The sequence below is a fragment of the Simochromis diagramma genome, unplaced genomic scaffold, assembly GCF_900408965.1.
Source record: "Simochromis diagramma unplaced genomic scaffold, fSimDia1.1 OVJJ01000205.1, whole genome shotgun sequence".
NCBI lineage: Eukaryota > Metazoa > Chordata > Actinopteri > Cichliformes > Cichlidae > Simochromis > Simochromis diagramma.
In genome coordinates this window covers 6,743,182-6,756,982 of record NW_024386782.1, presented here as the reverse complement: position 1 = coordinate 6,756,982, position 13,801 = coordinate 6,743,182, and the positions used below count along the sequence as shown (strand labels likewise).

Sequence of the window (13,801 nt, the reverse complement as noted above, 5' to 3'; positions counted from 1 at the left end):
CAGCTGAGGTGTTTGCAATTGGAAATGACAATCACATGCAGCGTTATTGTAGGATGCCTTTTTTTTCTCTCTCCCCCCACCAGCTTCCTGGGTGATACTTTGTTGGTCGGCAGGGCTAAAGGAAACAACGTTCTGTCACGGCAAATAAAAATGTTGCAGTCTTTCAAGTGCAAAGGAATTAAATATAAAATATTTTCTTTTTTCCTGTTTTTATTTCTCTTATTTCATTACTTGTCTATCATCTCTGTGTGCACAACATGTTTGTTGCCCTTGTGTATATTAAGCTTTTTTGCTTCCCTCTTGTTCCCACCACCCAGGGCAACGCCAGCTTAGACATTCAGAATGTCAACCAGCAGACTGCATTACACTTGGCAGTGGAGCGCCAGCACACCCAGATAGTTCGGGTTAGTGATTCCTCTTTTTTTCATTTGTTCTCCCTCTCTTTCTTGCCTTACTTAGTGAGCATTGTGTCTTTAGTCATCTCTCAGTCGGTCTTTTTACACTGTGCACAAAGGGGAGTAGAAAAACATTGGTGCAGCTCCACATTTAATTTATACGGTTGGATGTCCTGCAGTTGAACAAAGTCCTGCTTCAGAGGGGAGGGAAAAAGGCTCTCTAAGGCTGGTTAGAGTGTGTTAGCGTAGCATCGGATTGAGATTGCCACGTTGCCACCTTGTGGACTCACAAAAAAATGCACTCTATAATTGGGTAGCACAATGCTGAAGCAGTTCATTGTGAGCAGCCGGCAACCTTATAAATCAGGATGTGGCATTTGCATTGTAGCATTAAATTAAAGTTGTTTCACGGCGGCTGCGAGTTTCCCTCCGCTGTCGGCTTGTGCAACTCTTTGTTTATGTGTTTCTCTTTAACAGTTGCTGGTGCGGGCAGAGGCCAAGCTCGACGTGCAGGACAAGGATGGGGACACGCCGCTTCACGAGGCACTGCGTCACCACACGCTGTCCCAATTGCGGCAGCTCCAAGATATGCAAGATGTCAGCAAAGTGGAGCCCTGGGAACCTTCCAAGAACACGGTACATGTGCATCTATTATTAACCTCGCTGTTCATCCTATATCACATTTTACGTGTGTCAGGGATTCTTAAGGAGGTGGCCATACATAAAAATAAAACAAATGTTTGTTTCTGTGTATCTGTGTTTACTGATATACAACTTTAGGTTTTTAGAATTTTTTACTGTAGCTCAGTAATAATGAACAATGCTGGTATACTGCAGTAAAGGCTGACTTAGTAATTTTAGGAATGCCATCTTATTATATGATTCTGTTCTGATGTTCTGATTCATTTAGACATTCCCAAATATATTAAGCCAGGAAGGCAGTGCACAGTAATATGGCTCGTTAACGAGTTTGGTCACCAGCCACTGTTTTTCTGCTACTAGTGACTCTGTAACATATGCAGCTTACACTATGCTGCCAAAAGTATTCGCTCGTCTGGCTTCACACGCATATGAACTTAAGTGGCATCCCATTCTTAGTCCACATATGATGTCCGCCCACCCTTTGCAGCTGTAACAGTTTAGGAGTTTAGAGTTGTGTTTATGAGAATTTTTGACCATTATTCCAGAAGCACATTTGTAAGGTCAGACACTGATGTTGGACGGGAAGGCCTGACTCACAGTCTCCGCTCTAATTCACCCCAAAGGTATTCTGTCGGCTTGTGGTCAGGACTCTGCCGGCTAGTCAAGTGCGTCCACACCAAACTCGTTGATTCATATCTTTATGGACCTTGCTTTGTGTATCGGTGTGTGGTCATGTTGGAACAGAAAGGGGCATCCCTAAACTGTTCCCACAAAGTTGGGAACACGTAAATTGTCCAAAATATCTTGGTATGCTGAAGCATTAAGAGTTCCTTTCCCTGGAACTAAGGGGCCAAGCCCAACTCCTGAAAAACAGCTCCACACAATAATCCTCCAGAAATACACGACCTACCACTTTATGGCTGAGTTTCTATCATTCCCAGTCACTTTTACTTTGTTATAGATCCACTACCACTGACTGGAATATTTAGCAGTGAGAACATTTTACAAGTAGATTTGTTGAACAGGTGGCATGCTATCACGGTCCCATGGTGGGACTGTTGAGAGTGACCCATTCTGTCACAAATGTTTGTTGAAGCAGTCTGCATGCCTAGGTGCTTGATTTTATGCGCCTGTGACTAGTGCTGGGCGATATGACGATATATATATCGTGTGGACGATAGAAAAGTGTCTATTGTGCCATTTGTCTTCTATCGTTTCTATTGTTTCTAACCTAATTTTATAAATTGTTACATAAAATATATCATTAACCCTTTAAAACTGGTCGGAGCAGGCACGCTCTGTTTTGCCTAACTATTTTTAAATCCCTGTAGAACTGGAACCACGTAAGCTAGCGCAATAATTTTTTTGCATATGAAACCGGAGGAGTTGTACTTACATCTTATGCCATCAGCTTGTCCTAGGTCACGGTTTCCTTCCAAATATGGCTTTGCAAAAACTGCATAAAAAGCACTTGCAGCAACAAAAACATAATATTCCAGAAACACGCTTTGCCGATCCAATCAGCTGTTCATAACACTTCCTACGTTGGAATATAGGTCAGCGCGAACTATCGCATGTCCGCCATTACCTGGCCGAAACCAGAAGTGACGTCATTTTTGCAGAAAATTTAGTTTTTTACCTTCAGGGCCTTATAAGCCTATGCTGGTGTTTTTAAAAGTTATGTTTGACTTTATGCTTTTCTGTATTGTTTCTGGGATGCTTAGAACTTAAATTACACTGTTGGAAATAGTTTATTTTGATGCAGATGCTGTTTCTTTACAGCAAGTTGGGAAAAGAAAAACTATAGCCAGCCGAAGATACAGCAGTCTTTCACACAAGGCCCTTATGAGAAAACGTCCCAGCGCCATAAACAAATCACAGGAGCCATCTCGCATTACATTTGTAAAGGCATGGCCCCTGTTTACGTAGTTGAGAAGGACAGCTTTCGTGACCTCGTCAAAGTCCTTCATCCGAGGTACGTAAGCACTTCAGTAAAGTCGAGTTGCCTCGCTTATATGACGCATGGCGGGCCAAAGTAGAGAAGGATGTTTGCAGTGTCGTGCATTATGCCTTGACGACTGACCTACGGACGAGCAGAGATACGCAGCCCTACATGAGCTTAACCATTTCATTAACAAAGACTGCACCCTCTGCGCTCGCTGTTTACAGACTGCGTACTTTCCAGATGACCACAGGTCAGGTGGTGTATCGTGATATATATCGTTATCGTGATATAAAATAATTCATATCATGATAAATATTTTTTCCATATCGCCCAGCACTACCTGTGACTACAGAAGTGATTGGAACACCTAAATTCAATGATTTGGATGGACGAGTGAATACGTCTGGCATCATAGTATAGTTCTCCATATTTTCCTCTTTCCTCTCAGGTGACTGAGTGTAGATTCTTGTTATAGCTTTTAGCATTTGCATTCTTGGAAAACTTGGAAGTTGTCCCAGTGCTCTTCAGGACCTGTATACACACCTTTAATAAGATCAGCACGTGGGCCACTCTCCAATATGTGAAAAATGAAAGCGCTCCACAGTCTCCATCACCAGCATCACTGGATAACTGCACCAGCCCATCATCCGCTCAGCAGCCAACAGTCAGCTGGCTTGCTGCTCCCTTTTACCCATCCTGAACGAATCTGTCCCTCTGTAGAGGCCAAAAGGGCCATGTCAGGCCTCAACTGTCTCCATGTTAACACCACATCACTAAGCCCTATGGGGAGAAGTTTAATGCATGGCTTCTGTGACAGATTTTCCGTACCTGTCACCTTCTGTCTCCCTTCCACTCCATTTTCTTCTCTTTCTCCACCTCCTCTCTTCTGTCCCGCTTCCTGCCCTCTCTGGTTCCCCCCGCGGAGGAGCGGAACCGACAGACAGCAGGCCTAATTGAGATGTGTGCAGTTGGGTCACTCTCCCATGGCTCTCCCCTCCCATCAAAACGAGAATTGAATTAGCCGGCCCGATGGCTCCATCAGCATGAGATGTAAAAGCTACTGGTTGGAGACAATCAGACATGGAAGTTCTAAATTGCAGGAGAGACTTTGAATTGGGGTAGACTGATGTTACAGTTAATGGGATTTTGGGTTCGGGGTTAGAAGAATATATTTTCTGACAGTCATCTTAAGATGTCTTTCTGATCGTGTTATTCAAAGTGACCCCGTATGTATTTTAACATGAGTTTAAATCTGAAGACATTGATAAAATAAAAAAACTGTACTCCTAACTACATTACTGGTTCAAGTTCCACTGTGTGTGAGGTAGAGGCACATCACAGACCTCCCCTTTCCCCAGGTTCAACTTTAAAATAATCTGTCATGTCAAAAAAAAAACCTGGTGCATCTCTAACTTTATGTGTTTTCCTGCTTCTTTCTTGTTCTCTGCAGTTAATCATGGGCTTGGGCACCCAGGGGGCAGAGAAGAAGAGTGCAGCATCCATCGCCTGCTTCCTGGCAGCTAATGGAGCAGACTTGACCATTCGTAACAAAAAGGGCCAGTCCCCTCTAGACCTGTGTCCGGACCCCAGCCTCTGCAAGGCTTTGGCCAAATGCCACAAAGAAAAGAGCAGGTAAATGTTCTCATCTGACATTTTGCCGAATTGGATGTGAAGATCGATGCCACTCATGACTAAACAGTGAATATGAAGCTGGAGCTAGGAGGTGCCGGGCCGAGCTCAGCATAAAAAAACAAGCGTGGACAATCTGCATAAAAGCTTAGGTGAAACAGTTTCACAGAACATTATGTGCCAGGCTGTTCCTTGGCTAGCTGCTTCATGGAGTCTCAGGAATTCAACACACAACCAACCTTAAAGCTGGAAAGTTAGCATGCTTATTATGCCTTTTCGTCTATCAACAAGATTACACAAAAATGACCAAACTGAATATCATGAGACTGAGCAGACGTGTGGAGCATAGGGGACAGGAAAAAAACTTGAAATTCTGGTGCTTTCATTGAGTTTTTTTAAAACCTCAGATGCAATCATTTTTTATAAACTGTGGAGAGAGGGGGAAAAAAAATCAAATGCATATTTAGCAAAAAGAATAAAGTATTTCCAATAGCACAATCAGAGTTCTAAGTATCCCAGGAACTTGTAATTAGAGAGGCACAGAGTCAGACATCTCCTTTCAATAGCACCTGAGGAGCTGTGATAGGCCTTGGAGGAGGGGAAAACACTACAATTCCCGGGAAGATGACATCAGTTGCTGAACATAAAAACATGTCAAAATACATGCTGACAACGTGATGACGTATATTCCAACGTAGGAAGTGCTGTGAACAGCTGATCAGATCCGTAGCGCGTCTGTGTCTGGGCTATAATGTTTTTGTTGTTGTATGCGCTTTTTACATGATATCTGTAAACCCATTAGTGAAAGGAAGCAGCGGTCTGGGACACATTGAATGGTATTAATTATAGCTATGCACTAAAGGGTTAAAGATATAAAGGAAGAGATAACATTTTGGTACAGTCATGTTCTATTTTGTTCTTTTTATTTCATTTCCTCATCTTTCGTTTTCTCCGGCCTCTCGCTTGTAATCGTTCCTCTCTCTCGCTCACACACTCTCTTCTGTTCCAGCGGCCAGGTGGGCACCCGCAGCCCGTCTCTGAACAGCAACATCGAGTCACTGGAGGAGTGTATGGTGTGTTCGGACATGAAGAGAGACACTCTTTTTGGGCCCTGCGGACACATCGCCACCTGCTCCCTCTGCTCGCCTCGTGTCAAGAAGTGTCTCATCTGCAAAGAACAAGTGCAGTCGAGAACTAAGGTATCAAGAAGCACAGCCGCTACTTGACACAGACAGGAGTGAGGATTATTTAATTTTTTTTATTCTTGTGTTTGTCCGTCCACAGATCGAGGAGTGTGTAGTCTGCTCCGATAAAAAGGCAGCGGTGTTATTCCAGCCCTGTGGTCACATGTGCGCTTGTGAGAGTAAGTTAACTTCACCTTTCAGCATCATTTTGCCTCTTTTGGCTTCTGTGTGAGTATTAAAGCGAATATAGATTTTTTTTTCTTGCACTGATGATCTTCTTCATCTTTCCTCCAGACTGTGCCAGCCTCATGAAGAAGTGCGTACAGTGCCGGGCTGTGGTGGAACGCCGCACCCCCTTCGTACTTTGCTGTGGAGGGAAAGGTATGGAGGATGATGCCGCTGATGATGATGATGATGATGATGATGATGATGACCTTAGTGAGTGAATTTTCCACACGTTTCCTTTTAATCCACCCCCTTTCTTCAAAGATTTTTCTTTTTCTTTTCTCATTTCTTTACTTTTTCCAAATAATCTGCTTTACTTTTATCTTTTGCTTTGTTGCTGCTTAGCTTTTGCAGTTTGTTTATGTTTGCGTCATTATATCTCAAATCATCGTGGCCATTCTGCTCGAGCATCCCTGAATCGCCTAAAAAGTTTATGGTCCAAAGTCTGGACATATATAATGATTGCTGGGAAATTTTTGCTACATATATCAAATACGTTTTAAGATATATTACAAATGAAAATCTCACCACTATTTCTTACCATAAAAATTATATATACAATAAAATGTGTAATTTGCATCAAGAAATGTTCAGAATTTTTCAGCATAAAATATGGCAAAAAAAGATTAAAGCTGTCCTACAAACTTCCATGTTTGTGCACGCTTTAAGAAAAATATTGATAGTGCAGAAATAATACAATACAATGTACCTGCATGTCGTGTTAATGCAAAACCACACATGCAAAAAATTAAGAAAAGTGTTGTTGTCATTCAGTTTTCTTGCACGAGTCAGCAAATATGATGTACTGTAGCACAAAAACAAACAAACGATCCAAAATCATCATCATATATATCCAGAGTTCAATCAAGGCACATTAAGGCAAATCAGAGGTGGCTGAGCAGAAAAAGTTATAAATATGTTATGATTTGAGGTGGAATGATCATCACTGTCATGTTTTCTTTGTATTTTTTCATCCATAGAGACGCATTTAAAAAATATATATAAATAAATAAAATTGTTACGCTTGTTTTCCAAACTGAATTCTACATCTAAATCTGTCATAATGTAATCCTTACAACCATTTGGCTCGCACCATTTGTAGTAGCCTCCACTTAGTGGAGGGCAGTCTCACTGCCATGTCTGAAATCAGCACACAGATCTTCAGAGCAGAGAAGATTTCGTTTCAAATCCCAATCTTTTAATGTAGAACCCTAGAAGCCATCTCCAGATTGACTTTTACTGAATAACGTAATAATGTCAGAGCACACAGATAACCTTAATAATGTTCCTGTGGCCTCCAAAAGTTTGACTAATCACATTCACATAGAATGGATGAACTCATTTAAGCGTATCGCAGAAATGACCTGCAGCTCCTCCTATGATGCATGTATAAAATACCCACATGAATCCACATTATAAGCTCTCCCCCATTTCTGAAAAGAAATTTTTCCAGCTGCAAAAGAGCCAGTTTCGATTTATTTTACCTAAAATATTGTGATGACAAGATGCACAAGTTATTTTATTTTTGGTTGCATTCACGATTCATCTTTCTGTTCTGACAGCGGTGCATATCACTAGTGATTTCTTCTGTTTTTGTTTTAATTTGAGTTTAACAGTGGCACTGTAGCAAGTACGCAACTTTCATGTTTACACACATACATCTTAATTTTTTTAATTTCTCCATTTGTCAGCAAGTCGTACTTACCAGACGTGCAAAAGTGAATGCAGACCCAAGCAGTGACACATACACTCATGCAAGGGGCAGCATTGAATGCTTTTATTTTCCCCCTTTCCCCAGTAACCCTGCTTGTTGCTTCCTGTTTTAAAAGCAAATCTAGTGTGCAAAATATACCTGGCACTTGAAGCATTTTGACGCCATTCTTCTTTAATTTGGTGCATGGGTTTCATGTTGTACCTCTAACCCAGGCAATAGTCAGCTGTAAGCAAAAAAGGGGAAAAAACACGTGCGACTTTAAGCAACCAGTAGAAGAAACTCTGTTTCCCGTTCTTTCCCTGATCACTGTTTCCAACTTGCTAGTTTTGCTTCTCAGATTCTTTCTCTGAACCTCTCATAGAGGCTATAGTGAGTAGTCTTGGTCATCAGGCCAGCCGCTGAGCTGGTGAGGGCAGCTCCTGCTATAACAATGTGACTGGTTATTCCCAGCAGGGAGCTCTAACAGTATGGCAGGGGGATCCCAGGATCTTCTCCAGCCCAACAATCTGGCACTAAGTTGGTGTAAGTATACCTCCATGATCCCCTCCCTTATGAGAGCCTTGTTTATAGAGAACCTCCTGCAAACCTACACCCCCCACCCGAAGGTGCTGCCCTGGCCCCTCTCCCCCTCCCCTTAACCCCCTTTCCTCCGTTTCTCTTTCAGTGTGATGATATATATACGTACGACGCACATCCCAGGAGTCACACTGGTGCTCGCCGTGTTCTGGCAGATGTTTGGACAGCGAGAATAAGTCTCAGGAGGGCATCAGTCCAGAAAATTTGTGTCGAGCACTTAAATAATCCGTTCAGGAAGTTTCACACACATTTCATTATATACGAGCGAGCAAGCGAGCGCTGCATGATCATTTGTCCCGTGCCAATTTATATTCCAGATAATTGCAAAGTGTGCTTTTCAGAAATCAAATGTAAAAGCAAGTTAGCACGGACTGCCAGAGCCCGAGCTCGTTTGCCAACAGTAAACTTCAGCGCGCATGTGTTTGTGATCCTTCTCCATTTTCCAAAACCCATGTTTTAAAACGTACTCGAGCACCCGGCTCGTTTCAGAGCGGTAATGTTGTTGTGGCTGCACTCACTTTTATTGGCAATATTGTTTATAGTTTAAGAGGTCAAATCTGAGGTATTGCCACTGGTGCTAATCTTTTGGCTGATAAGTGCAGTTTGTTTTATTCTCACCATCTGTTTGCATCTTTCTTTTTTTTTAATGTCCAAACAGCCAGCGGAAACATCCCAGCCCTGCAGAGAGACAAGGCGAACACCAACGTCAACGCTGACGTGCAGAAGCTACAACAACAGCTCCAAGACATCAAGGAACAGGTAAGGTCACTAACCAGGTGTGGCTCGTGAACTAAAGCGGAAGAATAAAATGCAGTTGAACTGCAAAACAATAACCATTGCTGTAAAATTCTTAGGGATCAAATGCACGCCGGCACCATAAAGTTATTGTGCAGGGCTCGGCTCGGTAGTAATACTGACATGTTAAATGTTGAAAGGGTTTTACTACGACTGTTGCTTACTTGTGTGCAGACCATGTGTCCGGTGTGCCTGGACCGGCTGAAGAACATGATCTTCATGTGCGGCCACGGAACCTGCCAGCTGTGCGGGGATCGAATGAGCGAGTGTCCCATCTGCCGCAAGGCCATCGAACGCCGCATACTCCTCTACTAGACCCGCCGACGAACTCTCTTTGCTTCTCTTAAAGCCCACGCTGAACACGCTCGCCACGCGGCAACCACACCTGCTGCTGCTGCTGCCTCCATCCTCACAGCCACCCGCGTCAGCCAGGCACATCTAATTCTGTCCCACAAACGCTTTCTCAGTGGGTCGATTGCGTTCAGGTGGAATTCCTGTTACAAAACAAGGAAAATCGATGAATTGACTGAAGTTAATTGTGCTGTCCTGTCGCCGTCAGTGCAGCCAGAAAGAAAGACGCCTGTTTCAGAGACTTCATCCTTTTCCCTCCCACCCCCCCATCTCCCTTTTTTGTGTTGTTTCCATTTATTCTCTCAACATTTCAAACAGTTTTCCCGTCTCGAGTCTGAAGTTCAGAATCAGAGTTTTGGATGTGATCACTTTGGGGGGTATCAGCTGAGTGAGAAGCGTGGAGGCGACGAAGGCGGCCTGTTACCGTTTGATATAAAGTTCTCATTCATCTGTTTGCAGTCCAGTGCCCACTGCAGGCAGATTTTATTGTATTTGTAAACCTTTATTCAAGTGTATTTGTATTGGAAGCTCCTTCGTTTATCACGACAGTATGGCAGTATGGTTGCAGCTTTGGCTATTGCAACGCTCTGCTCACCGACTGTCCCTGCTCTTAAAAACCAAATGTTGGCAGTTTTTGCACTACAAAAAGCAGGGTTTAAATACTCCGCCGCCCCCCCACGCTGACTCCAGGGGGAACCCTTGGAGCTCAGTGACAAAACGCAGATATAGTAGTGTAACTGCCAGGTAGCGTGCTACACCCCGTACTTTGTTTACTGAGCTGAGTAACGACAGCAGTGTTGCGGCACCCTATCGGCTGCAGATTTAAGAACTGCCGTGTAGGGATTCAAGACAAACACAACTCTTTTGACTTCTGTCCACTGACACCCCCCCACCTCTCTTGTTGTAATTGTTTGTTCCACACACAAACTCACATGAGGCAAACATTTCTGTAACAGGAGAATCTTGTCGCAAGTTAGTGTTAAAGTGTTTTGAGACTTGTTGGTATTGTCTAACAAACAAAAAATATATGTATATATAAATATATACAGTTTACTGAATTGCTAATTTATCAGTGATGACATCGTGCCATTTGCTTCCAAAAAACAAAACAAAACTTGTGAACGAACGTTGGGGGGGTAAGGTGCTCTTTGTGTTACTATTTTTTAATTTAAGCGTATTTCCTTTTCTCAAAGTCTACCTAGTACAATCTATTACAACACTAAGATGAAAATATAGAGTAAATTATTTTGTATCGCTGCCCAAACAATAGGACTTGTAGGTGTCACTGCCTTCCTACGATGTAGCCTCAAAGTCTCTCAAACATTCTGCTCCAATCTTTGTGTTTTTTCCCCATTTTTTTGACAGTAGCTTTCTAGAAATCATCAGTAGAAGCTTTTTATTTTTTTGTGGCAGTTTTAAGGCAAACCTGTTCGTTTGCAAAACAAAACAAAAAAAACCCTTTTTTGTCATAAAGTGTCTGTTTTTTGTGTTTTTATTTGAGAGGAAAGATAAACTTGCCTTACCTCTTTTAAAAAGCAGTTGCCCGTGCGGCGACTCAGCAAAGCGACTAACTAACTGCTTGGGAATTTGCAACCACGTGCAAGCTAAATTTTTTTGCCTTTTAAGCAACTTTAGTACAGTTTTGTTTCTTTCCTGGTCACGACTCTATAAGCTAGAAGCACTAATACGCTTTATGGTAGTATTTTTTGTTATGGTTGTGTTTGAACAAAAAGCCCATTTGTTCTTTATTTTCAGTACCTGTAACTGTCCTTGTTAGACCTGTAGACGGTAGTATTTTCTTTGGCATGAATGTTTGACATATGCAGTACGACCTGTGTCAATAAAAGAAAACGTTCAGTCTGTATTGCGAATAAGTGCTTTTAAAAAAAAACAACAAAAACAACCATATAGCTGAAATAAAGGCCTCCGTGAACCAAGAGACATTAAAGTCTCTGTTTGTTTTTAGATTCTCCTGAAATTTTAATGAGCTTTTCTTATGTTTGTTTTTGTTTTAAAGTTGAGCTCACATGTTAGGGTCTTATAGGCGAGAAAATTAGCATTTTGTTGCTTTTCTCCTGCTGTGCAGTGTCTGCCCTCGCAGAGGAGACGGGTAGCCCAGAAGGGAGGCGAGAGGTAATTGAAAATGCTAACACCTCATAATGACTCAGCACCAGCGTGTGATAGGTCAGCTATGCTAATCAGAAAGAGACAGAAAAGCACAAGAGTGGGGTGCGGCGCGGTGGGTTTAAGGAATTTAGAGTGATGCATCTTCTCCGCTGAGCAGTGCGACAGCAGGGCATCTCCTGAGCAGTGAGAAATTATGACCAAAGGCCATTTATGTTCTAGCTCATTGACTAGTCCATTCATAACCTGGACGTCTTTGAGCTTGTCTCACATGCAGCAGCAGTATACAGCTGCTCAGAGCGAGACATCCATCATGCTGTCACCCTCTCACTCAGTGAACACTGTACAGGAGGCTCTGACAACTTTTTCATACCATCTTGGACTTTTTGCACGAGGCCCTTACAGATGCTGTAAAGTCTCCTGGCAAGTCTGTGATGCTTGGTTATTTATATGCAAGCACTAGTCTTTAAAACAGTAGAAGACCATATGGTTGACCAGCTACATTGTTATACAGAGTCGCTAGCCTAAATCTAATTTAAACTACGTGTCAGTGGGATAAAAGCGACATACTTTCTTTTATGGATGGATAAAAGTGGTGTGGTTGACACAAATCTGTGGAGGCTTGTTTCCACCACTGGGAGTGGATATCTACGAGTCAAAATTTTTACCTACCAACTCAAACTTCTGATAAAATAACTTCAGTGGCGGGAATGTGCTTCCATAAAGTCGTTTCTGGTTAAAAAGGCTAAAGCTGGAAATTTCCTAGCAGTAGCAGGTCATAGGCTTGACTACCAGTACACATTTACACACACACAGAGGGCAACAAGTTACTTATTTTTCTGAGACTAGTAAGAAACTGAACTGTTTGACTGATCTCAGCCTCATCTGGGGTCAGCTGTGAAGCCGTACCTTATTGCCCAACGATGTTGCAGACATCATTGCTTCTCTGGAAATGTCTTTCACAAGAGTGACTTTGGTTTGGGATATTCAACCATGACATGTGAGTGTAATGTTCGCCTCATAAAGCCATAAATCATTTGAATACCATTACAAAACTGGCTGGTGGAGCCAGACTACTCTGTGTATATCACTCTTGACTGACTGCAGACCCCGCTGCCATGCTGACTGACAGTCGGGGTGCCGGAGACGCTGCTATCTCTCGCCTTGCCGCTGCCTGATCCTGGGGAGCATCCCTGACCACCTCACCCACCAGTTTCAGCTGCTTGAAGACTCCAGTGTTTGCTGACGAGGCTGCGGGGGCCTGTTACTCCCACACCGGGGGGTCAGCTAATCCACTCGCTGCCCCGCGGAGTGTGAGTGATGGTGGCCCAGCACGGGCAGGCTTGAGTGAGCAGCAGATAGATATGAAACAAACCCCCGGAGAGCGGACCGGGGCGACCACGATCAGGAAAATGTCTGCTACCCCGCTTCGAGCCTCTGCTGTGATCACTGAGAAGGGTCAGTGACATCCATCTGTCGGAGGACTGAGCGTGCCGCAGGGGGGAGGAAGGTGTATGGCTCCCCACCCCCTCAGGCTTCGCCCTTGGCACTGGCTCTGAAGTTATGACCCAACAGACAGAAATAAATGCACTCCACACACATCTAAAGTGGAGTGAAGTTCCTCACAGGGCTTGCACATGCAGAGCTCAGAGCACATCACAAGGTGGCAGTACACCCAGCGACTAAACACTACTGGTCTCTGCTGTCATGAAGGGCCTTGTATTTGTGGACAGCAACACAGTCTGTTTTGGTTTTAGACACCATTTTTCCTCATCCTGCCGCTCCAAAACGACCGCACCAGTTTAAATTTACGACTGCATGCAGAACATGACGAGCTGTGATCCCACGGGTCCTCTGCTAACTGAGCAAAAACGTACCCCTGGACCCAGAGGTAACACGCAATGAAAACAAGTTTACTTATTGCACATGAAATGCATTTTTTCTGAGTTATCTGTATCGACTGGTGAGTTTTGTTTAGTTTTTTTAAAAAGAAGGTAAACTTGGTGTGGGTTTAGACCTCGAGCCATTTCTTAGTGTAAACAGCATTGGAGAACTTCAGAATTCAAAAGCTTAATGTTTTCTGAGCTTCAGAAATCAATTTCTCCATGACTCCAGTCGGGCCACACAGAAAGACGGTGAAAATACTTTCATCCATCTTGCTGTGGCCCGGTTGGGCTTTTCCTGCCATGTTGGAAGCATTGATCTCTGACTGTCTGAAGGT

General features: G+C 43.3%; 1 protein-coding gene across 7 annotated transcripts in view; it reads left to right on the top strand.

Annotated features, from left to right (window-relative positions):
* Positions 1–11,399, top strand: part of mib1 (MIB E3 ubiquitin protein ligase 1) — a 60,905-nt gene extending 49,506 nt beyond the window's left edge. For 2 of the 7 annotated variants that reach the window (XM_040019360.1, XM_040019340.1), the window contains 9 exons: positions 318–404; positions 873–1,031; positions 4,433–4,614; positions 5,621–5,810; positions 5,896–5,974; positions 6,090–6,233; positions 8,185–8,256; positions 8,969–9,069; positions 9,280–11,399. In XM_040019360.1, coding sequence (XP_039875294.1) covers positions 318–404; positions 873–1,031; positions 4,433–4,614; positions 5,621–5,810; positions 5,896–5,974; positions 6,090–6,233; positions 8,185–8,256; positions 8,969–9,069; positions 9,280–9,420 — 1,155 coding nt within the window. In that variant the 3' untranslated portion in view covers positions 9,421–11,399. The remainder of the gene's footprint in view (positions 1–317; positions 405–872; positions 1,032–4,432; positions 4,615–5,620; positions 5,811–5,895; positions 5,975–6,089; positions 6,234–8,184; positions 8,257–8,968; positions 9,070–9,279) is intronic. The other 5 variants (XM_040019378.1, XM_040019368.1, XM_040019351.1 and 2 more) reach the window with 5 other exon arrangements.
* The last annotated feature ends 2,402 nt before the right edge of the window (positions 11,400–13,801 follow it).